The 25734-nt window shown below is 48.4% G+C and overlaps 1 protein-coding gene across 1 annotated transcript in view; it reads left to right on the top strand.

The window, feature by feature from the left end:
* TNFRSF21 (TNF receptor superfamily member 21) overlaps nt 1–17534 on the top strand; it is a 62483-nt gene extending 44949 nt beyond the window's left edge. Inside the window, exons 5-6 of the mRNA XM_006275757.4 lie at nt 14199–14421; nt 16093–17534. Of these exons, the coding sequence (XP_006275819.1) occupies nt 14199–14421; nt 16093–16322 (453 nt within the window). The 3' untranslated portion in view covers nt 16323–17534. The remainder of the gene's footprint in view (nt 1–14198; nt 14422–16092) is intronic.
* The last annotated feature ends 8200 nt before the right edge of the window (nt 17535–25734 follow it).

The following is a 25734-nucleotide window of genomic DNA, read 5'->3' as shown; positions in this document are numbered from 1 at the left end:
ATTCAGGCTTAGGCTTTTTGAATGTCTGTCCCTAGCCTTAGTGTGAGATGCTGAGACATTTTGCTGTGCAACGTTGCAAAACCCTTTATAAGACAGTTTAAAAACTTGCCAAGACCTTTGCCTCAGTTTAAGATTCTCCTTGGGCTGACAGGCAAGTTGAGACCAAATCCTTTTGTCTCTTGCAGCAGTAATTCAGATCGTATCCGCTCTGGAAGCTCTGCCGCTGCAGGCTCTGTGCAAACGCGCAGGAATACACAGACCTCTCCTTAAAGATTCAGCTCGCTGACAAGGCCATGCCTCGCCCTGGCAGCGTGCTGGGCTGAGACGGCGGTGCCCTCTCCTCTCGCACTGGGGGAGTCGGTGGAATTCCTCCTATGCTGAGAGCAGGACTTGGACCTAAATTATTTCACCTGTAATATAAAACGGAACAGCAAGGCCACGGTCACGGCATCGCTGAGTGTCTTTCCTGCCTTGTCAAGCAGTCTTGCATGTGCCTGTCTGGCAGACGGGCTGTGTTTGGGGAAAATAGCCTGCGTGTTGCCAAGGAAGGGATGTAGTTCGAGGTGCAGTGGGAGTGCTTCTAACCAACCCTCTGGCAGACGGCAGCAAGGCTGACAGCTCTGCTATTCTGCACAGTAATTGTACTTGGGGATTCAGGGAAGTGGTTTAGGGGCTGCAGAGGGAGTCTGGCTACCAGGGCATAAGTAGTGGTGAGATCACCAGGAAGCCCCCTCCTCATGCAGCAGTGCACCAGTCTGAACTTGCAGGGCAGTTGCTCTGAAAGAGGAGTTTCCTTTCTAGGGCATGGTCTGTCTGTTCCTGGGCATCAGATCCGGAGACTGGCAATGTGTCGGGCGTCTTGTTTTTTGCTTTCTAGTTATGGCTTCGGTTTTCTTTCCTGGAAGTGGCAAAATTAGGTCACTGCTCTGTGCCCCAAGTGAAGCTTAGCTCATCCACAGCAGCATAACGGGAGTTGCAGTTCATAACATGCTGTGTGCAGCCGGTGCATCCTCCTGTGCAGGTCCTCTCATTTGGGATTTACTTAAGTATATCCTTAATCAACTTTCACCCATTGCCCTCACCTACAGCAGCAGCGGTCTCTGGTTTGGACATGGACGCAGCTTTGTCTATGCTGCTTCTGATTCGAACCTTCTGGCGTATGCATTGGGATGCAGCCCGATTGTGCGAGGTTCCCCCGCTTCTCTGGACAAGGCACCTTCTGCCTTGTGAGCAGCACTTGAAATGAATCCCCCTGCTGCAACTCTTAATTTTTAATTGATACCAATACCTAACCTTTCTGGGGCTGCAGTGCCAACAGCTGGCTTCCAACTGATGGACCTTGTCCCTGGATTTACCTCTGACCTTCCTTCCCTCCCAACTGAGCGGCCGCTGGGCTAACTAGGCTGCTGGCACCAGACTTTCCTTTTAGAAGCACGCATCTTTCATTGTAAACGTTCCTCGCCGCAATCCCTGTGCTGATCCTCTGGGCAGGCTGTGCCAGCTAGTTAACATGCCAAGGCGGGATGCAGGATGTTAAACAAATGCTAAGAAGCACCCAAGGGCATGGGTTTGACATTGAAGGTAGGTGCATTTCTGCACATTATTACTGTGCTCTGTCAGGCTTGCCTCACTCTCTAAATCAGTGTCTGCAATTCTTATTAACATGGAGGAACAGAGCCACTGGCACGAAACAGGAGAGACTGCAAAACAGGTGAGGAGTGTCGTGCTGCAGAGGGAACGTGGAAAAGCTCACTTGTACGTCCAAACCATTGTGATCCAAGCCTTCAGGTCTGACGTAAATAGCTCGCAAATGTGGTGCCAGGGTGCAACTAAATGTTGCAGTCGGGCTGGGACTTCTCTAGTTTCAATTGTTTGAAAACCTTTCGTTAAGACTAATCTGTTCAGCAGGGCTGGGCTGTGCTGGCTGGCCAGATGCAGCACAAGTTGGCATTGGCTGGCCTGACTTAGAACAAATGGGGATCTCTGTGCTACTGGAAATATCATTGTTACAGTAAACCCTGCAAAGTTGTTCCCAGGAGAAACTAAATGTCACTGTTTCAGGTACTCCGAGAGGTTTGAGTCTCTTGAGTAGGGACTATGTTGAGCTGAGACTCCTGGAGACTGAACTACAAAGCACAAGTACAGGATGAAAGCAGCACTGTCTTCCCTTGGGCATTGTGCTAGGACCTCCTGCAGCATCAGCTTTTCCTGTTAGCTTTGGACGCTCAGTCCATGGGAACTGAACAGCTTGTCATGGAGCCATGGAAAGTCCAGCAGGCGATGATGACCATGGTTGAATAGCAGCTGTACTGCCATGGTACTTGGGCTATGGGAAGATATGCCACTTAGACTATGGGAAGATATGCCACAGAGACTCATTGCATCTGTTGGCCAAGTTGCCATGGTCTGCATTGGTCTCGAATCACTGTGTGCCTAGTATGTCACCGTCTCCAAGCAAACTTGGGGGTTAACCTGAATGCCATCGCTCTCTTTTGTTCATCTTCTTCCTAGTCCATCTGCAAGACTCTTCTGCCATGATGTCTGCAAAATTCAGCCTGCTTGTGGCTGGAGGGGTGGCAAGTGTGACCTGTTCCTCTTCCACTTCTCTCCTTTTTCCACTTGCTGAGTGGACCTCCAGTTTAACCACCCCAAGCCCTCCAAGGTCAAATGACCCAGCTGTGGTAGTCACTGTATTTCTCTTGAAGAACAGCACAGCTGCCATGATTGTCAAGAATGGATTTGCATCTTGATCCATGACTGGGGTTCCTTGCGGCAAATAAGAACCTTGTTCTGAATATAGTCATCTATGCAGCACCCCTTTTGAGGGAGGAAAGTGCTCTTATCCCCATTATACAGGTAGGGAATTGAGGCATGAAGTGAGGTTGCTCAATCTAACCTTGAGCAGCGAATTGAAGTTAGTTCACACACCTCTCCAGCTACTAACCCAATCATTGGATCCTCCCCATTCACTTACCACTTGTACATACTTAAAGATGCATCTGTTGCATCCTTACTTTCCACCCTTCACATTTTTTTTTTTTTACCTCAAATGGCAAGCCGCAGGAAGCTAAGATTTTCTTGCATTTAGATGGTACCCAAAGCAGTGCTTTATCCCAGCTGGAGTTTTTTGACAGCATCATTATCTACATCATGCGTGCACATACACTGAATGCACAGAGAGTTGAATGCATCTGCATGTAGCAGTGTGGAACATAGTAAAAGATTTTTTCTTCCAGGAAAGGTGAACTCTGCAGAAAGCATGGTGCTTGCTATACCCATGCAAGATTATGCCAGTTCTATATTGCACTTTAATGAAATCAGGTTAAAACTAGATTAGCCCTATGGATCACTTGTTGTTTTCTGGATCAGCGACTCCTGTGAAAACTAGGGAGGAGCTGAAGAAGGATGGGAAAAAGTTGGAGGAGTGTTTAACTCGTACAGCTCTTCACAAGCTCTGGCACCAGCCGTGAGCTAAAAAGCACACGTCTAATTTGAACATTGTTTGTGACAAATGGAACAGATTCTGCAAAACATCTTTCTTCTAAGCTTGTCCTGTCAGGGTAAATTAATAGCTTGTTCAGTACAGTAGGTTCTGCTGCATATTTGAGCCCAATCATTGTTTAGACAGCATTAGCATTTCCCAGAATCGCAGTGGCACACTGTCCAGAGAAAGGACTTTGCTTTCTCATTTCTAGCAAGTGGCAAATCTCTGGTCTCGGGATGATACTGAAACAGCTCGTCCCTTCTCTATTCTCCAAAAAGGGGAGAAAGTAAGTTGCAAGGAACGGCTTTAGCAACAGTGTCCCATATTTGGAGGATCGTAGACCCGTCCCACCCTGAAATGTGTCTGTAATTTTTTTTTTTTTTAATTGCTGGTTAGGACTTGAAGGCCGGGGGCCCCAGGTTTTGATCTCACACAGTCTATGCAGTGATGTACAGGATTAATCACAATGTATGCATTCAGATACCAGCCTGAATCTGCTGAGGGTTGGAAGTCTGGGGTCTGTTTCATGTGGACTTCTGCCTTTGCATAATTTTCCCATCACGGGGTTGGTGGCGGCGGCAAAGAGGATGTGAAAGCTTCATGTGAAGCAGTGTTGCAAATTGCTGCTCCAAGCATCTCTTGTTCCATTGCTTCCAGAGCATGCAGCCCTTCCTAGTCGGGACCTTCGAGCAGCTCTGTTCAAACACAGCCCAAATCTTGTGCTTTGTCAGGTTCCCGGCTCGTGAATTATTTACTCCTGCTTCCCCGTTCAACAAAGCTGAATAGATGTTGGCAAAGGAATCGGCCCTCCAGTGCATTAATTTAAAGAATCTGTGAACCGGGAGAGCTCATCTGCGCTCTTACCAGGGGCTGCGGCTGGATCCTCAGGTGTAAAGTTCACAACAGCCAGGCATTTCGCCTTGCAGGTGTCCACATGTGCAGTGAGTGCCTGGCCTGCAAAGGCAGCTAACTGAAGCAAAGGCTTTCATGCAAGCACAATTCCCCGCTGCTGAATTTCAGGAATGCTTTTTTCTGTGATCTCTTAGTACAGAGGGGTGTGCGCAGTGCCTTAACTCCAAAGTAAGGTTGAAGTGAGTCTTTAGGACAAGTAGAGGTCAAACTAGGACAGAAGAGGATTGGCCACATAGAGGGTTGTCAAAATGGCCCTTAAGTTGCTGCCCCAACTGCCCACCCGTAGGTATGCTCCTGTCTCTAAGCATGTTGGGAAATTTCAGGTATGAACATAATTTCCCGAATTCCCATCCCGTTGGTTCCAGTGCAGTTGATGTTTGTAGCAGTTTGTTAACTGAAAGGCTTACCCTTATTATGGTACTGGGACAGTTCAAGGGATACCAGTTCACCGTATTGGGTTACTTATACTGCAGGCAGGCCCCAAGGTTGTCATCACCGTGACCTGTACGCGAGGGTCAGCACTGTGCAGTTGGTTGCCCATTAGCAACCATATATCAGAACAAATCCTCCTGTGGGCGGTTAAATTTAGCGCAAAAATCCTGATGTTCACAGGGCTGTCTCCTCCAGAGATGTGTAGGCCAGGCCCTCTTTTAATTGTATTAAACTGCACTGCTTCCTTGCCAAGTATGTTGCTAAAGCTTTGCCCATTTTCAAGTATTGTGCAGGAGCTTTCAACCCCCCAGGCATGTTCAAACTTTGCAGGCTGTTCAGTGACCCACCCTGGCAGTAAAACTGCCTTGGTTTTTGAACATGTAGACAACTCACCAAGGGTGTCTCCTGCTCACACATGCAGGGAGGACTCATTAGCTTTAATGGGGAGCTAAGTGCTTTTGGAGAGACTGCAATTAGTTGTCTCAGGACTGAACAGTGCCTTCTCTCCCTCCCACTCAGCCGTCTGTGCCGTAGCTTCCCATCGCATCCCACTTGCCTTCAGCAAGCTCCTGCCAAGAGCCTTGGTGGCTTGTCTTTGTCCATGCACGCACACCTGGGTTTGGGCCAGCCTGTTTGGTCCTCCTTCCCGGGGAGGTGGCCTCTGAATCCTGGGGAACAGCAATCCCGTATTAAATTTAACACCCCTGATCTGGTCAGGAGAGTGACCATCCATTCATCTCTGAGGCTTTCCCTTTTTGACCACAGCCACCTTCTGCCCTTTCAGTGGTGGCCCTTTCTGGGCAAGAAAACTGCCCCACGCTGGCAGCAGCTGCTTCTCTGTTGGTACGGGGCAGCATGCCAGCAGAATGCAATGTTTAGCTAACACTTATCATCGGGCTTCTCATTTAAGCTTTAGCTCCGAATAGTTTAAATTCCCTCCTTCTGGTCCCATAACAAAACGGATGCAAGCAGTGCTCCAATCGCAGCAAGGCAAATCCATCTGTCCCTGCTGCTTGTTGAGGAGCCGCATCTAGATGTTAAACCCTTTGTGCGAGCCGAAGAAGGTGAAGAGATGGCAGAAGCATTTTCAGCGTGCTCCTTAACGAAGCGCCCGCAAGGAGCCGGAGCCCGGGGCACACAAGGCAGAACACGACACGTGTCCGTCGAGAGTTATAAATCCAAGCGGCTATTGTGTGCAAACGTGGTCCTTGACTGGCTCCCGACATGTGGGAGCTGCACATGCACATTCGAGCTCACTGGAGTCCTCAGACGGCCCGATATGAATGCAGCTTTGTATCAATGTGAATTGCATTAGCTCGCTGAGCTGCGTGTTACCCGTGCTTTGCAGAGCTCTCCATTTTTAAGTAAGGTATTCAGTGAGTCAGCATATGGCCCCGGCTGGAATAGCATTACCATTGATGTAAGAGCATTTGGCACTTTGCTGACATGCACAGAAGTCTCCCGAGAGGCCCTGTGCAGTAAGGAGACCTCCTCCTAATCTTACCAGCTCCGGCGAAAGCAGCCGTTTCACGGCGTGTGCCTGCACTCATCAAGCAAATACGGTCTCTGACCCACCTTGCACTTCTCAAAGCTGCTGCTGTTCAGGTTTCAAGGGTACTGCCAGGCTAAAGCAAGCACAAGTCCACTAATCTTTTGCTCAATTCCCCGACCTGACCAGAGCGAAATCGGCTGCAGTTTTGGAGAGGATGGTTTGTCAAAATGATGCATTCTGGGAGATCGTGAGCAAAGCTGCAAGAGTTGGCAGACCTCGCAGATGGGAGAGAATTGACAGGTTTATCTAGACGTCAGCCGAGTCCCCATTAGGGAGCGGCACGGGGGTGGCAGGAGCATTGGGCGCAGAAGTGCTGGTGCTGCCTCCCCTCTGGGATCGTTCCGCTTTTGCAGTTCAGGCTTGAGGCTTCCTCCCCCTGCATTTAATAACTCGGAGAGCTTCGAACGCTACTGGGTCAAGTCACTTGGGTGCTGTGGTGACGAGCACTCAAGAAATACCTATAAATGAACGAGCATAAATAGATCTACGCGCATCAATTATGCATCAAATTCAGTTCGGCCACTCCATCAATCTCTTTTATAAAGGTTACTTAAAATTGGTCGCGTGCCAGCTGTAGAGATTAGCTAGTGCAAGCACGCAGCTAGGCACAGCCCCACAAAATTCAGCCCTTTTAATTTCCAGGCTCACTTGATAAGGTAAAATACTGAGCAGGTATCACCAGGGAGATTTGTTTTTCCTCTGCAAATGATCAGTCCTTCCTCACATTTTGCATGGGGGTTGCAATTTTTGAGCATCCTGCCTACTCGGCAGGTAAAAACATTTTCAGCCCAAATACAGGACCAGCACAAGGGCATGGCAGACAGCCTTCAAGCCTCTTCCTCTACCCAACATGATAGGCTGCTTTCTAATTGAGAATGGAGAGACGGCAATTAAATATCGGAAGCAACTTAAAATCACCTCCTGAAATAACGGCCTTGTGACCCGCAGGCAGTTGTGAAGGCCCTTCTGTACTCGCCATCCATCTGCTGAGAGCCGGATCCGGCCCAGGGTAGATATTGGGGGCTGAGTGGATTTACAGAAAGAGACAGACAGACAGACGCCCAGTTTCTTGGAGCCTGGATCACAAAGGGCCTTGAATAGCCTGAACCAAAGAGACACTTTTTTTGGCAATGCAAACTCTTAGCTGCAGCAAGTTAGAAAAATTGGCTTTGTGCCCCTGGTGTGATGTGAATCGTACTTCAGTGCAGGGGTCGCTGATGTGTCAATGCCATTAATGGTTTTGGCACAAAAATCAAATACAGAATTGGTTGGTGACGTAACCGTGCAGGTCGTCAACAGCAAAAGTCCAGTGTCGGTGTCCTTGTGCACAGGTGGGGGGGTCCCGGTGCAATAAGGTGGCTCGTTACCTCTTCCTCTGCCCTGTACAGGGGGAATTGGCACCCACTGTCATTAGTGTGGCTTGCTGCGCTGACTGGTGTAGCTCAAGAGCACAACACTGAAGGACAAGGAGAACGCTGAATAGCTTCATGGAGGTGAATCAGTCCTGATATTCCCTTCCTGGGGGCACGTTGGCACAGATGTGATCATAGCCAGCATCTTGCAGGAAGCACTGGGAATCGAATTGAGATCTCCAGAGCCCCCACCGGCTTCTTCACCTTAACGTTGTTCTTCATAGTCAAAGGGAAAATCAAAATCCGTCCGCGCCTCCAGTGATTCAAAGGGCTGTGTTTCTACCACGCAACTTCTGTGCCACATGAATTTTTTTTTTTTCCAGCTTCTGAACTGTACCCACATCTGGCACAGTTGTCGCTCGGACGCGGTGTCACCACACCGCAGCCCAGGAGGGGAAACGAACGGCACCTTTGTCAAGTAGTGCTTTAAAAATAAGACTTGCCAACATGGTTTCATGGGAGAGAGTCGCAGGGTATTAATAGCTCTCGTACACCCATCCACCAGGCCCCATCTCCGCATGTTACTTTTCCTGCCCTTCTTGCCACTGCCTGGTAAACCAGACACACCTTGCTTGGCACATTTCCTGGCCCATCCAGGCTGCAAACTCCAACCCTACTTCTAAACACTGTCACTCTCCTTTGCTTTCTTTCCCTCTCTATTTAAACTTTAACCCACGCTCCAGCATCCTGTTTACTTTGCCTAACAAACGTTCATCTGTTGAGAACAGTTTGGGCGCTGAGGATTTTTTTATGGTCTAGAGAACCACCTAGGATTCGTTCTTGAGTGCTTTTGCAACTGCTGTTGCAATTTTGTGGGATTTACCCACAATTGTGTTGGGGAGTGGTTTGGTGTGTTTTTCATGTTTGGGTCTAGTGTCTTCCTGGCCCTGATTTTAATTTTCTTCTGGTTTCTCAACCCCCTTTTAGCACTCAACTCGTGGTTGGGGATGCAGTGGGTAATTGCAAGTGGAAGAGTCAGCCCCTACTTTCTAATGATTTTAAAGGTAAAAGCATGACAATATAGGACGCCATATAAGAAGCATCTAGGCTGTTACTCTGATTCGCCACTAAGGTTTTTCTCCTTCCCAGTTAATAACAATAGTTTAATTCTTGTAAAAGGATTGTGTTGGAAATGTTCCAGAGGATATTTTAATGAAGCATACAAAGTCTGTTATTTAAAACAGAAAAAAGAAAAAAAAAAAAATGAGCCACCACTGTTTAATGTACTATAAAACATGTTGAAAGAGAACAAATCCCCTCTCTTTCCTACTGAAAGAAGCCCTTTTATTACACAATGGAGCAGGATTAAAAGTTAATTTCACATGAGCTAATGGGAAATCAGGTGGGCGTCTCAATGGACATGTGAATTGTGGGTGGCAAATTCTTTGATGCAAACAAATTATGCAGAATTACATAATGTAGCGCAGACTATGAAAGATCAATACAGAGTTTCTCAGCATGGGGCTGTATGAATACAAATGTTTCCTTGTACCTTTGGTGCACAGGCTATTTTGTATGGATGTGTGAGAGCAACTGCAGGTAGCATATGCTGAGAAGGGGGGGAGCGGCGCTGCAGGCTTCAGAAATCATTTTACAGTATTCAACAAGTGCAGAGGAGGCGATTGGAGTGAGCCTCTTAATTCAACATCTGTGATACCTGAGAGAGCTCAATTGCATTAAACTCTCTGCAGTAGGCAGCAGTGTGCAAGCAAGATTACCCGTTCCTTTTTGTACACAAGAGCAGGGTTGGGAGGTGGTTTTTAAATGCTACTGAGTAGAGGTGCAGCGATAGATCAGATCAGCACCGATAAAAGGAAAATCAACATTATCGGCTTTTTTTTGGCCTGTGTAGCTGATGATGTCACTGATGAATGTCTGCATGGGCACAGCATGCACGTGGCTAGGAATGCAGCCCGGCAGCTTGCAGAACAGTGCCCAGTCGGTAAATCTTGCTGGGGGGCGGTGGCAGATCAAGGCCCCCATGGTGAGAGAGGGAGTGGGGCTGGGGCTCTTAGAGGGTGGAGCAGGGCACGGAACGGCCCCGTGGGAGGCTTGTCCAAGGGGGGGGGGGGGCAGCACACATGTGCCCCCAGATTAAGGCATGGGGCGAGGGTGGGCTACTGACTGCTGGCTTGGGGCCAGGGGCTCTGCTGGCCTTTTCCTGGTAGGGGCTGGCCAGGGCTGTGCTCGGGATGGGTGGTAGCTGTGCTGGGAGGGGGTGCTATGGGGTGGGCTACAGCCACCCCAAAATTTGCCATAGCCACTCCTCTCAGTGCCGCTGCCACCCATCCTGCCCACAGCTGGCAGCCCTCGCTTTGCGCGCAGATCCAAGGGGCGCATGTCTGCCATGCCTTTCCCAGGGGCATGCAGAGCTGCTCCCCCTGCCCGCACCATGCCCCACACTGGCAGGGCAGCACCTGCTTCTGCTCCTGCGCCAGCCCTCTTCCCTCCCTCACTGTGGGGGGCCTCAATCTGCACCCCCATGCTCCTTCCTCCCCTGCAGACGTACCAGCCAGCCACTGCTCTCCAAGCTGCCGGGTTGAGTATCAGCTCTCACATCGGTATCAGCCAGTTATGGCTGGCTAATAATCAGCCATCGGTATAGGCCAAAAAAAAATCTTTATTGGTGCACCCTGACTACTGGGTCCTAAGTTCTTGCTAAGGAGCTGCCTAAATACAAATGTCATTTTGAACCTTGAGTCTCTTTGTCCATCTGGCAGTATCATCTATGCCTATGTTGCTTTATGGAAAGCACTGCTGAGCAGCTCAGTCCTACCCTCTGCACATCCCAAACCTGGACAGGAGGTGGTGAAGCCACCATAAGGATGAATCCCAAAACATGTTTTCTAGCACGCTTAAGAGGAGCACCCCTAGAGCAGCTTCAGCACCTTATTCTGTAGTTTGGCATACACGGCGTGGGAGAGGGTGGGCAGAGCTGTGCTTTGGCATAGAGCAGGGGTCTCAATCTTTATCTTCCTAAGTTCCCCTCCCTGCAGTATACTACAAATACTCCATGGCCCACCTGTGCCACAACTGCCTGGCAGCCCAGCCCTGCCCACACGGCCCCAGATGCAGTGGATGGGGCTCGGTTGCAGGGAGCCCCAGGGCCGCACTCCCCTGAGCACCTGCAGCGTAGAGCCTCACCCGCCTGCCTGCAGTGCTGCCCACGTGATGGGGGGCTGTGGGGTCAGGTGGGGCAGGCCCACCCCCACACCTTCCTTGGGACACACCACAGCCCCAGGGGGCCAAGGCAGCTCCTCCACACTGGGCCAGGTAAACCCCCTGAAACCACCTTGCAGCCGCTAGAGGAGCACAGATCCCCGGTTGAGAACCACTGGCCTAGAGCACTGTGGGTGCATCATGGACGTCCCCATCATGAAGGTGGCTTTGTTGCAGGAGTATCCCACTCCTCCTTGAGACAGATCTGCCTCGCATGTAACACTTGTGTCCTCTCCACCAGCGTAAGAAATTGGCCTGTTTTACCAGCTTATTAAGCTTAGTCCCTTGGCTCTGAAATGGAGAGAGCAAGGGTGTGAAACCTGGGCTAGAAGGACCTAAATGCTAGCAGACTTCAGCTGGTGCCATGTTGGGGTGCTGCTGTCAATCCCCTTCGACCTGTGGCTCCTGACTAAAGAGAGATTGGAGTCCAGAAGGCTGTGGGTGTTTCTGCCGGCCGTGCTTTTGTAAAGGGATGTTGAGAAGCTAAAGAAAAAATCATCGAAATGATGCAAGGGCTAAAGAAAAGGACTTGTAATGAGAGAGCCTGAAACGCTGTGTGTAGCCTATCCAAAAGCAGGTTGATGGTACTCTTAATTACGATATATTGGTGCCCCTATGGGGAGAAAATGCCAGATGCTATAGGGCTGCTTAATCCACTCGAGTTGGGCGTAACGAGAAGCCATGGCTGAAACCTGAAGTCATACAAGTTCAAATTGGCGATAGGCACAGACTTCTAAAGGTGGGGGGTAGCTAGTCATTGGTCCAACTCCCAAAGGAATCGGGATTTTCCATTGCTTACTGTCTTTAGTTCAAGCACAGGCACCGTTTTGGAAGCAAGTCTTCAGCCAAACACCAGTTGGGCTCCGCATGGGGGAAAATAGATGAACGTTCAAGGCCTGGTACTATACCAGAGGTCAGGCTAGATGATTTAATAATCAGTGAGTCAACCCCAGGTGGAAAGGAATGCTGTGTACTCTGTAAAAGGGGTGCGCTGGAAGCTGGAAAAGAGGAGGAAACATGGTGTGGCCAAAAAAAACAATAGCTTAAAACATGGCTTTAATAGTAAAAATTGCATTTCCTTCCATGCAGATACTTGCAGCACTGGGAGACAGAGAGAATCCATTTCTCTAAGATGTAGTCATGGAAAAGTGGGGCTGGAAGGGGCCTCATCTAGTCCAACCCTCCTGCTCAAGGCAGGATCGTCGCTGCCTAAATCAGAACTGTTACCTAAACTTCCTATTCGCAGGGCGAAGCGCTGCAACAGGGACACCGGCATACCACTGTCAGGCACTTCAGAGCTAAGCTTTGCTTTATGCCAGCTAACAGTGCTAGGCATGGCACAATCCTGTGCTGGGATATGTGCCTACCACTTCCAGCAACAGGGTATGAAGCTCTCGGCTGGTCCTGTAGCCTGCTGCGCAGCACCATAGGGCAGTGGCTTTCTGTAGCAAACTCCTTCGATTGTAGCGTGCATTTCTCTCTTGCCTGGCCTTGCCTCCAGTACCAGCCTCTTGTACCCAAGGGCTTTGGCACAGGCGCCTGTATACTATCACAAATCTGTGGGATGTGAAGCCATTGAATTATGGTGCTTTTGGAGTAGCCTCAGGTGAAGGCTTCATGTTGTTGCAGACCTGCCTGTGACTGATTTGTCACTAGAGGGCTGGTGAGCAGGCGTGGACAGGCGCCAGGACCTGCCTGCGGTGGGAGAGGAGGGGAGGCTTGGAGGAGGAGCAGCCAGCATGGGATTTGTGGCTTCCCTCCCTCCATAGCCAGCAGGAGCCCAGCCAGAGCAGAGGGTGGGAGGGGAGAAATCTTGAAAAACTGTTTGAAGTGAGGTGGGGGGTAAGGTGAAAAAAAAGGAGTAAAATTAAGATTTTTTTTAATTATATAAATAATTTATATATAAATATAAAAATTGTGCATGTCTCAGTGAATTGGGATTGGGTCGGGGACGTTATAAGTTGTGTTATAAGGGGCAGCAGGGGTCATGGGGGCTGGGGTGGGGGAGCTGTCTTGGTCCCAGGGACTGGGGGCAGGGGAGGAATAGCTAGGGCACAAAGCTGAGAGCCAACAGGCTTGTTGCATGGCACAGAGATGAGAAAGGGGGGGTTGTGGGACATGGGGAACTGAGTTGCAATGAAGTGGCCGGGCAGCAGCCGTGTGGGGGTTGGCCGGCTCTGCAGTTACTGCTGAGAGGGCAATTCTCATCATGCGAGAGGGGAGGGAAGACCACTAGAGATTTGGAGCGTGGGAAGGGGTAGAGTGCCTGGGACCTGTGCACCCTGGGGTGCTGGAGGGATGAAAGCAAGGCATTTTATTTCCCCAGAGCAACCATACCATACCCCAGAGCAACTTTTGAAATGAATCAAAGACAAGCCTCAGTTGTAGCAGCATATCTTTAAAAAGTTTAAAGGGTATTTACAGCAGTTTAATACCCCTTAACTAGTGGCTGCTCTTGTTTTAAATGCCTTCATGACATTTTTTAGGTAACTTGTGCTGAGGCCCTGAATTACAGGGAAAATGGTAGATCTGAGCTAACGACACCTCATTCCTGCTGCTGGCAAAAGAGGCTGGGTGGTTCTGATCCAGAAACTACGACCAGCTTCATTGCTCTCAACTGTGTTGCACCCAGTTTGGGCATAATATGGCACTGTTGTGCCCCTGAGCTGGACATTAGGATGTTATTAGCATCCATCCCACCCCTTGTTTAAAAGCTGATGATGCTGATGGAGTGGAGTGGCTCCCCTTTTCCATATGTACGTGGCATACTTACTAAACCTGCTTCATCTCCGTGCTCACTTGCTTTTTTTCCTCCTTGAACTCATAGACAGGCAGGTGAAACCAGCACCGTTGTTTTCCGCCACATGTCAACACTCCTTTTTGGTACCGTTGCCGTTTTCTGAGATGGCAGGTTTCTCGTACGGAAAGTCCCATGATAAAATGACGCGGGTCACTCTCCATTTTCTTGGGGTGGAGATTATTGGAGCACTGGGAACCCTGTTAGCAGATGGCGTTGTTAGGTGTTTACGCGAGTCTCCACTGAAAAGGAGCCAGAGTCTACATGAAGTTGCTATATGCCTACCCTGGCTTGTATCCTGGTTTGGCACTTTGGGTGTAAAATGGTTTGAACATGAACTTTGTGTGATAAATCATCATAATAGATTTTTCTTCTATGCTCTCTTCACAGCTGGAATCTGACAAACTGGCCCTACCAGTAAACCCCAGCCCTCTCAGCCCCATTCCCAGTCCGAATCAGAAGCCTCCTGATGCCACCATCCTCACCATCGAACCTTCTCCCTCTGAAAAAAACAAGGGCTTCTTCGTCGATGAGTCAGAACCTCTTCTGCGTTGCGATTCGACTTCCAGCGGCTCCTCTGCTCTCAGCCGAACTGGCTCTTTTATTACCAAAGGTACTAAAATGGGCCCTTTGTCCTGCTCCCTTGAAGTTATTTTGAGAACTGTGTGCAAGGCTGGATGTGCTAGTCTCTGCCATCCTAAGGAATACTGTTGCATTCAGCAAAGCTATAGCCGACGTGGAAGGAATTGCACTGGCAGAGTAATGGCAGTACAGTGTGGCAAGAATAAGGGAAGTTCGGGTATTGAGAGGCATTTATTTGATTTCACGATAGACTAGGAGTCCGCAAACTGTGAGTCACAGGTGGTCTCTGGGGCCATGGTGCAATCCATGGATTTGCAGACCAAGTCCTTCTTCCTCCCCAGCCTCCATTGAATTAAAAGTTTCATTCAGGTGCCCCGTAAAAAATGACAGGCAGGATACCTGAGGTTGCCAGTGGTTCCACTGGGTGAAGACTTCTCACCAGGATCTGGGGGAACGTCTGTTCACCAGAGCGCCCCAAGGGGTGACATGACTCCTCCGTGACCGTTTCAGGCTGGACATAAGGAAGAACTTCTTTACTATTTGAGCCCCCAAGGCCTGGAACAGACTCCCGCAGGAGGTGGTTCAAGCACCTACATTGATCACCTTCAAGAGAAATTTGGATGTTTATCTTGCTGGGATGCTATGACCCCAGCTGACTTCCTGCCCCTGGGGCAGGGGGCTGGACTCTGATCTTCCAAGGTCCTTTCCAGCCCTATGAAATGATGATGCAGGTACCCAATTTCCTACTGGTGGGTATGGCATAAAGATGAGCGGAAAAGACAAATAGGTTTAAATGGATCCTGTTAGTTTAAAAAGGTGTTTCTCTAACATTGTACAATTTATTTCCCTAGAGCATCATCTTGGGTCTTGACCCAGGTCCCACTAACAGCAGTGGACAATCTCCTGTGGCCTCTACTTAGTTTTGCATTGCATAGTATTACAGTTTTACTTTCCGTGCTTGGTTTTCAGCAGGTGAATTTCCTCCCTTTGAAAGAATTTGTTGCACCTCCTTTTAAAACAGGGAAATGTTGCTGTACAATCACAGGGATGCCTGGGGTTGCATCAAAATCTATTTTTAATTCATTCAGTTTTAACAGACTGGACTTCAATGCAGTAAATTATTTTGGCCGCCATTATTTTTATTCCCAAGATACCCTGGTCCATGTTAGATGTTGCATCTTCCTCTGATCCTTGCAGAGAAGGGTGTTTTACATTAGGCCCTTTTTATCAGTCACAGCATGAATTTGAGTTTGTAAATTTTTCTTTACTTTAGGGGACTTTAGAAAAGAAGAAAAAAGTCGCTTGTAATGAAGGTGAAGAGTAAATCCTGTGAATTGTCTACACTTTAGCAAAAAAGCCCCCAAAAACTAATGTAAAGATTAGTAGGATATTCCAGTTATCACTTGGGATTTTGCCCCTCTTCTTTTCCCAGTGATGCCAGCACTTGCAGCACTGTTATATGGAACAAGTATCTTGGCAGGAGATTAGATATTAGGTGATAAATAGGCCTCCTCCATCTTTAGTCTCCGACTAGCCAACCCACCCACGCTTTTTCCTATCTTTTACAACTTGCCATTTGTTTCCTAAAAGCTGGGCAGGAGTCTGGGAGCAGTATAGACTTGATTCTTGGTCTTTGTGCTGTTAGAAGCATGCTCTTCCCAGAAACGGTGCCTTAATAACCAATCCTGTCTTGCTTTTGCAGAAAAAAAAGACACAGTCTTGCGTCAGGTGCGATTGGATCCTTGTGACCTGCAGCCCATCTTTGATGACATGCTTCACATCCTAAATCCTGAGGAGCTCCTTGTGATAGAAGAGATTCCACAGGCAGAGGACAAGCTGGATAGGCTATTTGAGATTGCTGGGGTCAAGAGCCAGGAAGCCAGCCAAACACTCCTGGACTCTGTGTATAGCCACCTTCCCGATCTGTTGTAGACATTGGTCACCACGCACTCTGAATATTGCTAGTACTAGCTTGGCACTTGTTCAAGGTGGTTGACAACATGCAGGCAGGTGTTTGATAGAATTACATGGCCAGTATTTTCTTCAAGGTCTCTTGGGTTTTGGGTGGGGGCAGTTTACAGACATTGCACCTTTCATCCTTAACTTTGTTGCAGAATTAAAATCTTGGCTGCTGCCCCCAGGCCCTTCTGAGTGACCTTTTTCTGTTCTCATTCCGCTCAATCGTTTTATGCACTTTAAAAATGCAGTTAATTAACTAAAGACCACAAATCCAGCATAATGTATGTCTGGAAGCTGGAACTGTTTTAACCCATTTTTGGTTTGATCAAATGTCTTATTTTGAGGTACCTCTCCTCGTCATACATCTTTTATCCCTCATGCCCCCTGCGCCTCAGTGGTGAATGGGAAAGCGTGCAAAGTGAATGTCGCTGTTGGTTGCTTTCTCTCCTGGTCTCTCGCTTTTCTTTTCTTTTCTTCTTCAGTTGACTTTTTTTTAATGTACTGTTGTATAGGTCCTATTCATTGCTCAGATTTTACTAGCACAGGTATTTATTGTATGGTTTTTCACCTGGACAATGCATAGAATGCTTGATTTACTTGTGCTCCTGTAAGCTAAAGCAGAAATATGTTTGAAAGACATGAAAAAGGTTTAATTCCTCCGGCCTTCAGGATTGACGTAACGCAGTCCTTCTGGCCTGCAGCCGAATGTAACGCAAGCAAGGAGCATCTCGCCTTGCCACTTGTACGTGCAGCAGGCCCGTTTCTGAAACGTCTTGATCAGCACTGGTGCTGGACTCTGGAAGGTGAAGGAAAACCCTGGTGGTACCACCCTTCTCGTGATCATAAAACTTAACAAGCTCTGCTTTTTACACTCGTGTCTCTTGGTTTTTTTTTTATACAGACGTGGCCACTAGGTTAGGTTCCAAAGACCTTGCCTGGTCTGAATTGTCTCTTCATTTTTTTTATTTAAAAACTGAAAAAGGCTGCATTGTAAGAATTCTGTCTTATTATATTTGCAACAGTTATGCTCCCATATGAACTGTCTGTAATATGCTCAGTTTGAAAAATTATAATACAAAGGTGGCATCTGCTACCTCCGGGGTGGGGTGGGGAGGGGGAATGACATTGAGAAATTGCCTTCCGGTGTACTAATTTATTAATAAATACTAGGTGTTTGTTACTTGGCATGCTTTGGTGTTAATCTCCTTACTGCTTCACTGCGCTCGTTGGATCCCTTGATATCGCTGATCTCAACCAAATGGGGAGAACCTGTTTTGGGAAGCCCCGGTCTTGATCTGGGATCTTGATGCGAGACTGGTGCTAAGGGGGCTGAGGCTATAGAAAATGTGTGTAGGTGCAAGAGTAGGTCTTGGATGCCAGGGACAACTGCTCTCCATTGGTGCCTGTTGCACACATCCATCGTGGGTATTTCATTTGTGCCGTCACTGTAAGACCAGTGTAGGGCACAGGGGAAGCAGCAAAGGCAGAGAATACACGCTTCTGACCTAGGCTCATATTGCTCTGGGCTCTCCGTTTTCTCACAGTTACTCCCCAGTACGAGATGTTTGTTTAGGTTTTGTATTGGCTTGTGGTTGAGTTTCAGGTTTCGAAGACTGGATAGAGATTTTAAGGCTAGATTGGGCTCTCCTAGGGAGGCCTAGAGGATCAGACGAAGTTGACCTTTCACAGATTAAAATGAATCTGAAACCCATGCACCCCAGGATCCCTGAAGTCTCTGGTTGTGTAGCAGAGCAGGGGTTGCAGAGACCAGTGCTGGTGGGATAAGCCTGTAGGGGAGACGGTGGTCTTGATCTAGGATTAATGCTTCCAGTTACCCATGGCTGAGTTGGCTTCATGGGTTGGTTATTACAATTCCTGTGGCTCTCCCTAGCAGTACTCTTCAGCTGTTTAAAATGTACTAACGTCCCAGTACTCCTGGGTTGCAGCTTCTGCACTCATCTGTCCTTTGCCTCTGAGCTGCTGCTAGAAGCATTTCTGGATGACCTGGTACATGATTGATGTCCATCCGTATACACAACCACAGCTTCCAAATAACAGATCTATAGTTATTCTGCTCATTCTGTGCATGGAAGGACGATGGGGTGAGAGTTTGTGTGTAGTACTGTCCTGCTGCAGACCTAGCAGGAAGGACACGGAGCCAGTCTCATCCAGGTGTTGTGTTTCAGAAGACTTCCACAAAGAATGCCTCGGACAGGCGCAGTAAATACCTGGCTAAAACAGAATTTACAGCCACAAACTGACAAAAGCAGCTGATGCAAGAAACCTAGTCAAAATGTGTGCGTTCTTTCTACGTACAGTGGCATACAGTTCAGAACGCCCGTCCCACTTGCTGTAGGAGTCATTACAGACAAATCACAATTGTCTCCCGCGAACATAGCTGAATCGGATGCTAGCTCTAGTACATGACCAGTGCCGTCTGGAAAGAAGTGGAACAAAAAGCTTTTTTGTCTTTAGGCTGTGGTGACTAACGCAGCTCACAGGTTTGGAATGTGAAGTCCTGGGGAGCTGTTTTAATGGCTGAGGCTATCACAGATGCGTCATAAATGCAACTTAACACATGGATATTATCACCCTATGTGCAGGCATTAGAGCTTTAGGCTAAAGCATCCCCTCTCCTTTTGTCTACGTAGACTCATAAATCTTGAGAACAGGAGAGCAGATGGGCAGGGTTGATTAGTTCACGACCTGCAGGTACAAAGCCAAGCCATAAATTCTGTGTGAATGACGCAACGTGGCAGTAACTCCTACTGTAATTGTATAGAAACAACTGAGTGCAGAAGGCTCTGAAAGCAAAGATCAGGCTATTTAGACCTCAAACGAGATTGGGGAACAGTTGTGGTCACTCTTCCACTTTGCCCCATGTAGCTGAAAGCTCTTGACTAAACCAGAGTAGCAAAACAAAGCCACGGGCAGAATTTCTTCGCGTCTGAGAGACTGCATTGTGGCTCTGCTTGTGTCTACTTTGAGCAAGGCTGCTTTTTGCAGAGAAGAGATGTGCCCATTCAGGTTGTCTCTCTTCCCTTCTACCTTTTGTACCAACTTGCCTTGCCTGTCCAGTCTGTGTTGCATTCGTGGCTGTATAAAGGCCCCATACTCTTGATACTCCTGGTATGCCTAACATCTTTTATACTGTTTCCTGACACTGCTAGTACTTTAGCAGTCCGGCTGCTTGAGCCAGAGAGTTTTGCACATACAAATAGGTTTACCAGAAGGGATTGGAATGGACAATGGTGAACACCGGCCCCAGCAGAAAGGGGATGTGAACTTGGAGAAGCTAATGAACCAGTTGTGAGAGAATAGGATATGGACAATATAAGGGTGTCTACACAGGAAATAAAGGTGGGATTGTAATGGGTAGGCCTGTCTGTGCTGGCATTAATCTAGTTAGTTTACTTAATTGCCATCAAACAGGCATGAAACTCAGTATGAGCTAGTACCTGGTCTTCCAGCTTTGGCTTGTTCAGCCATGCCAGAGTACTGTATGTGTTGCTTTTACCTGAACTAGCTACATGAAAGCTAGTACAAGGATGCTTAACCCAGGCTCTGCTACATGACAGGTCTGAAAATTGTTGTGGCAGGATGTGTAAGAGATATCTCATACATCTTGCTGAGACTTACTGAGTCACTTTGAGGCCACTGAAGAACTATCAGCTGATGCAATGTTGGCTGCTGTCAAGTTTAACTGGGCTTTGACCATGATCCTGTGGATTGGGAATCAGTTCGCAACGGTTGTGGGACAAGGTGCAGGCGCACACAACAACTGAACCATTCATAGATTTCATAGACATTAGGGCTGGAAGGGACCTCGAAGGTCATCAAGTCCAGCCCCCTGCCTCAGGGGCAGGAAGTCAGCTAGGGTCCAAGGATCCCAGCAAGATAAACATCCAAGTGTTTCTTGAATGAGTCCAGAGTAGGTGCCTGCACCACTTCTGGAGGGAGTCTATTCCAGGTCTTGAGGGCTCAGACCATAAAGAAATTTTTTCTTATGTCCAGCCTAAAACAGTCTTGTACGAGTTTATGACCGTTGATCCTTGTTTTTCCTTGGGGCGCTCTGGTGAACAGATGTTCTCCTAGGTCCTCGTGAACACCCCTTGTGTACTTTTATAAGCAGCCACCAGATCACCCCCGAGCCTGTGCCTTTCCAGGCTGAAGAGTACCATGGCTCTCAGCCTTTCTTCATAAGGCCTATTCTCTTGCCCTCTGATCATGCGCACGGCTCTCCTCTGGACTCTCTCAAGCTTCTCGGCATCCTTGAATTGTGGAGCCCAAAACTGGATGCAGTACTCCAGCTGCAGCCTCACCAAGGCCAAGTACAGCAGGAGGATGACATCCTGAGATTTACTTGAGAAGCATCTATAGATGCAAGCCAAGGTTATTTTTGCTTTACCAGCTGTAACATCGCATTGGTGGCTCATGTTTATCTTGTGGTCCATCATGATCCCCAAGTCTCTTTCAGCAGTGGTGCTGGCAAGCGTAGCACTGCCAAGCCTATAAGCATGCTGCAGGTTCCCTCCCCCCGAGGTGGAGTACATTTTATTTATCAGTATTGAACTTCATCAGGTTTGTGTCCGCCCACTTACTAAGTTTATCCAAGTCAGCCTGGATCGCTAGCCTCTCCTCAGGTGTGGATGCTATGCCCCAAAGTTTAGTGTCATTGGCGAACTTAGCCAGTGCACTTCTGACACTAATATCCACGTCACTGAGACAGATGTTAAAGAGATCTGGTCCAAGGACAGAGCCTTGGGGGACGCCACTGGTCATGGAGCGCCATAATGATTCGCTGCCATCAACCACTACTCTTTGGGTCCGAGCCAATTTCCCAGCCATTGGACTGTGGTGTAGCTGAGGCCACCGTTGGCCAATTTTTCCATGAGGAGGTCATGGGATACCAAATTAAAGGCTTCTTTAAAGTCCAGTTATATGACATCAATCTCATCTCCCTTGTCCAAGTGATGTGTCACCTGGTTGTAGAAAGAGATGAGATAGGTCTTGCCTGACCAATCTCATCTGCAACAAACCCATGCTGACTATCCCTCAGGATGTTGCCCTCAGCCAGCTTATCCAGAAGGCTCTCCTTGATAATTTTCTCAAGAACCTTACCAGGGATTGAGGTCAAACTGATTGGCCTGTAATTCCTGGGATCTACTTTCTGCCTTTTCTTGAAGATGGGTACCACATTGGCCTTCTTCTAGTCTTCAGGTACTTCACCTGAGCACTACGAATTTTTTAATATTTTTGCCAACGGTTGACCTATGACACCTGCCAGCTCCTTGAGTACCCTAGGGTGTAGTCTGTTGGGACCATCTGACTTGAAGGTGTCCAGCCTCTCAAAGTGATCTTTTCCTAGATCAACACCGATGCTGAGTAAAAATATGCCCTCACCCTGGCTCTCCTGTGTCTTGCTAGGCAGGGCGGTCCCATTGGACTGATGGAAGACCGACGAGAAGTACCCATTAAGCAGATTGGCCTTTTCCTGGCTGTCGGTTATCAGCTGTCCCATTTGGTTCAGCAAGGGTCCAATGTTACCCTTGCTTTTTTTCCCTGACTCCCTACATATCTGAAGAAGGATTTTTTGTTATCCTTGATATGTGAAGCCAGATAGAGCTTGGTTGCAGCCTTAGCTTTCCTGATCTGCTCCCTGCAGGTATGGACCAGTGCTGAGTACTCCTCGTTGGTGGTAATTCCAGCCTTCCATCCTTCTGAGGTGTAGGAGGTCCTCAAGTTCCCTACTGAGCCCTTTTGCTGCCCTTCCTCTGAGATGGGATGGCCATCTCTTGTGCTGTCAGGATCGCTCCCTTGAGGAGCAACCACTCCTCTTGGACTCCTCTTCCTGTCGAGTCATGGTCCCTTAGGACCTCACCAACAAGCCTCCTGAGCTTGTCAAAGTCAGCTTTCTTGAAGTTGAGGACTTCTGTATTGCTGACTGACTTACCAGCTTTGCGATGGATAGTAAAGGTGATCAGCTCGTGGTCACTATCACCCAGCTTTCCATTGATTCTTAGGTCACTAACTATGTCATTCCCTTTGGCTAGTACCAGGTCGCGCAACGCTTGACCTCTTGCCGGCCCATAGACTTCTTGAGTCGGGTAGAGCTCATCCACGCACATGAGGAAGCTTTGCAACTGATTGGATTTGGAGGAGTGCTCTTCCCATGAGATGTCCGGATAGTTAAAATCTCCCATGACAACCACGCACCGAGAGCATGCAGCCTCAGCTAGTTCCCTGGGGAATTTGTGGTCCAGGTCTTGTTTGTGGTTAGGAGGTCTGTAGTAGACTCCTATCACAATGTCCCCTGTGCCACATTCCCCATGTATTTTGACCCAGAGAGACTCCAGTCGTCCTTCCTGGGTGCCAACATCAATTTGGAGGGACATGTAGCAGTTCTCGACATAGAGAGCTACACCCCCACCCCTTTTATCTGCACAATCTTGCCTGTACAGGGGATAGCCATCTATACCTGTGGCCCAGTTATAGGTGGAGTCCCACCAGGTCTCTGTTATCCCTATGAGGTTGTAGTCATTCTTGTTTAGCAGGAGGACCAGTTCCTCCTGTTTGTTCCCCAAGCTCCTGGCATTGGTGTACAGGCAGGCAAGTATCCCATTGGGGGCCCCGCCTTCCCTACGGATCGTTCCGGGGCTAGGGCAGGGGTGGGTTCCCTTAAGTGCCTTAGCCTGCTGGATTTACAAGGGTTGCCCAGTGGGCTTGCAGTGGCGATAATCCTCACAACCCCCGGCAGGCTTAGTTTAAAGCCCGGTGGAGCAGGTCAGCCAGTCTGGCTGAGAAGAGCCTCCTCCCCAGCGGAGTGAGGTGGAGGCCGTCTCCCCCAGCAGACCACTCTCTCTCTCACCAAAGAGTGGACTATGATTATGGAAACCGAAGCCTTCGCAATGACACCAGTGCTTCAGTCTTTGGTTGACTACCTCAACCCATCTCTCCCTCCTCAGCCCATGACCCACAACCGGGAGGAGCAAGGAAAAGGCCACCTGCGCCCCTAAGCTCTGCTCCCAGAGCCCTGTAATCTCATGACCCAGCTGGGATTGCTCCGAGCCGTATCATTTGTGCCCACATGGATAAAGGAGCATAGGGTAGTGGTCGGAAGGCCGGATAATCTTTGGGATCCTCTCTGCTATGTCCCGGATGCGGTCCCCTGGGAAGTAGCAGACCTCCTGGGCTAGGGGGTCGGGGCAGCAGATTGCCCCCTCAGGAGGGTCTCCCATGACAACTGCTCTGCGTTTCATCTTAGGGAGAGTAGGGGGTGGTGATCCTCCCTTGTCTGCAGGAGCTGGCATCTCTGCAGGCTCTCCTGGGGCTGCAAGAGGTTTGTACCTGTTGCAAAGCTCCAGAAGGGAGGGGACCTTGGCTACCTTAGTGCCCTTGACCACCTTGGTCCACCCCCCTGGCAGGACAGTATGGAAGATGCCCAAGTCCTCCCATTCCTAAATGTCCTAAATGCTCCCAGGGCTTGTGGGAGCATAATGAGAGGCTGTGGTCAAGTAGGGAGTGAGGGAGGACACAACTGGCTGTTAGAAAGATTTTATTGACCAAGCAGTGCCAGAGAGCTCATTGATAAAAAAAGTGCAGACAAAAGGGAGAAAAAGGGGGGGCCAGTAGAGTTCTGGCTGTGTACCAGAGCAGCCTGTTCAGAGAGGGTGGGGGATGGAGCAATGCAGTGTGGGATGCCTGGAGGACCAATCAGACCTGTGTCACAGAACTCTTGGTGCCCATAAGTAGCACTGAAACAGGTCAAAATAGTACTTGATTTCCAGGTACACTTTTGAACTGTTCCAGATGGCTTAAAATCAGTTTAACAGGCTTGTACCATCCTAAGGCGTTGCATGTGTCCACGCCCGGAGATACGAAAGCTCTGCATCCAATCCCTAGGCTCATCTAGTTCTCTAAAACAAAACCCTTTTAGAGGCCATGCTCCAAGTAATCAAGTTATTTCTTCTGTTTCAGTGTTGAGCGCTGGGCTTCTTTACTTCCAGAGCTTTTGACATCTGAGACACAAATCAATTTAAAAAGTAATTCACTTACTTAGGATAGGGAATTGCCTGCCTAATAAATCCAGGCTCTGCAGGTTTCCATCTGTTTCCACATCAGCTTCATTTCTAACTTGGTTATTCCGTTGCCTTCCTATCATTTTCCATGAGTCTTGCTCCTTCTCCCAGATAAATGTCAGCGGTGTTGACTCTATCTGTTGGGTGGTGGAAAAGCTATTCCTTCACTTGCTCTCTGGTTCTGTCTGCTGGTCTTACTTATTTGGGTATCAGAAGCATTGGTATAAAGCACTTTGCACCTACTGAGCTTTTTATCAGAGACCCTCTCCATGTGACTGTCCTTAAAAATCTACTTTTAACTACTTTAGGCCAAGCTAAAAAGTGAGCAGCCTGTCAGCAAGACCCCAGCTTGTATTATAAAAGTTTTGTATTATGGTCCAGGCAGGAGACGCCCTTTCTGCCAATGCACACTGAATGCTGGAGTGACACCTTGGTCAGGTCACTGTAACACCCTGCACTCCGCTCGGTGAGCAAGGCTGCTGCTGAGTAGTTAAACTGATCGTGTAGCTTCATGCTTGGTGAGCATTGTTAAGTTTGGGAGTTTTGCTTGATTGAGCTGGTTTTCCAAGTGGGGTTTTTTGCAATAGCTTCCCAAAGGAGAATGACGTGCCTTACACTCTGTCCCTGTTGCCACATCTACCTCAGCCAAACAATGTCTTTGTTTTTCTGGGATTTGGCATCAGGGAAGTTCTTCCAGAGTGCCAAAGTGATGTCAGGTTCCATTTTTAAAGGTGACTTGGGAGCCTAATTCTCACTGGAAATCTTACCGGTGCCTTGAACACATTACCTTCAGGCTAGCTTTGCATCATCCAATTACAAATGAATTGCAACAGCCTTGGGTTGTATTCTGAGTCTCAGGAGGAGAACGCACGCAGACAGTATTTGTGTGAGAAATCTGGAGAGATGAGTAACGCTGAGGTTGCAATGCCACAGATCTCTGCAAGAGTGCTGGCTGCTATTAAAGGATAGGATACTCCCATGTACCTCCTCAATACAAACCACATCAGCTGCTGGAACCAATTCAATTTAGATGTGGTTGTTCTTAATTCAATTCTGTGCAATGTAATGGAAGCCACTGGACTATGTCCGCTGCTGCTCACAGATGTGGTAATAACCATAATAATCAACCTATTTTAGTGCTTATGGTAAGGCATTGTCTTACAAGTCAGTGTCAGCAGTGTGAATATTCTCCATTTCCCCCTCCACAAGCTGCTTCTCTGTTTCTTTCTAGTATCACTGCCTTTGTAGAGACTCTCCAGTCGCACCTGCACTGGAAGGAAGAAAGGATGCATCATCTGACACGGGGT

The sequence above is a fragment of the Alligator mississippiensis genome, chromosome 1 (genome assembly GCF_030867095.1).
Source record: "Alligator mississippiensis isolate rAllMis1 chromosome 1, rAllMis1, whole genome shotgun sequence".
Taxonomy (NCBI): domain Eukaryota; kingdom Metazoa; phylum Chordata; order Crocodylia; family Alligatoridae; genus Alligator; species Alligator mississippiensis.
Note: the sequence above shows the minus strand (reverse complement) of the source record. Positions and strands in the feature narration are given on the sequence as shown.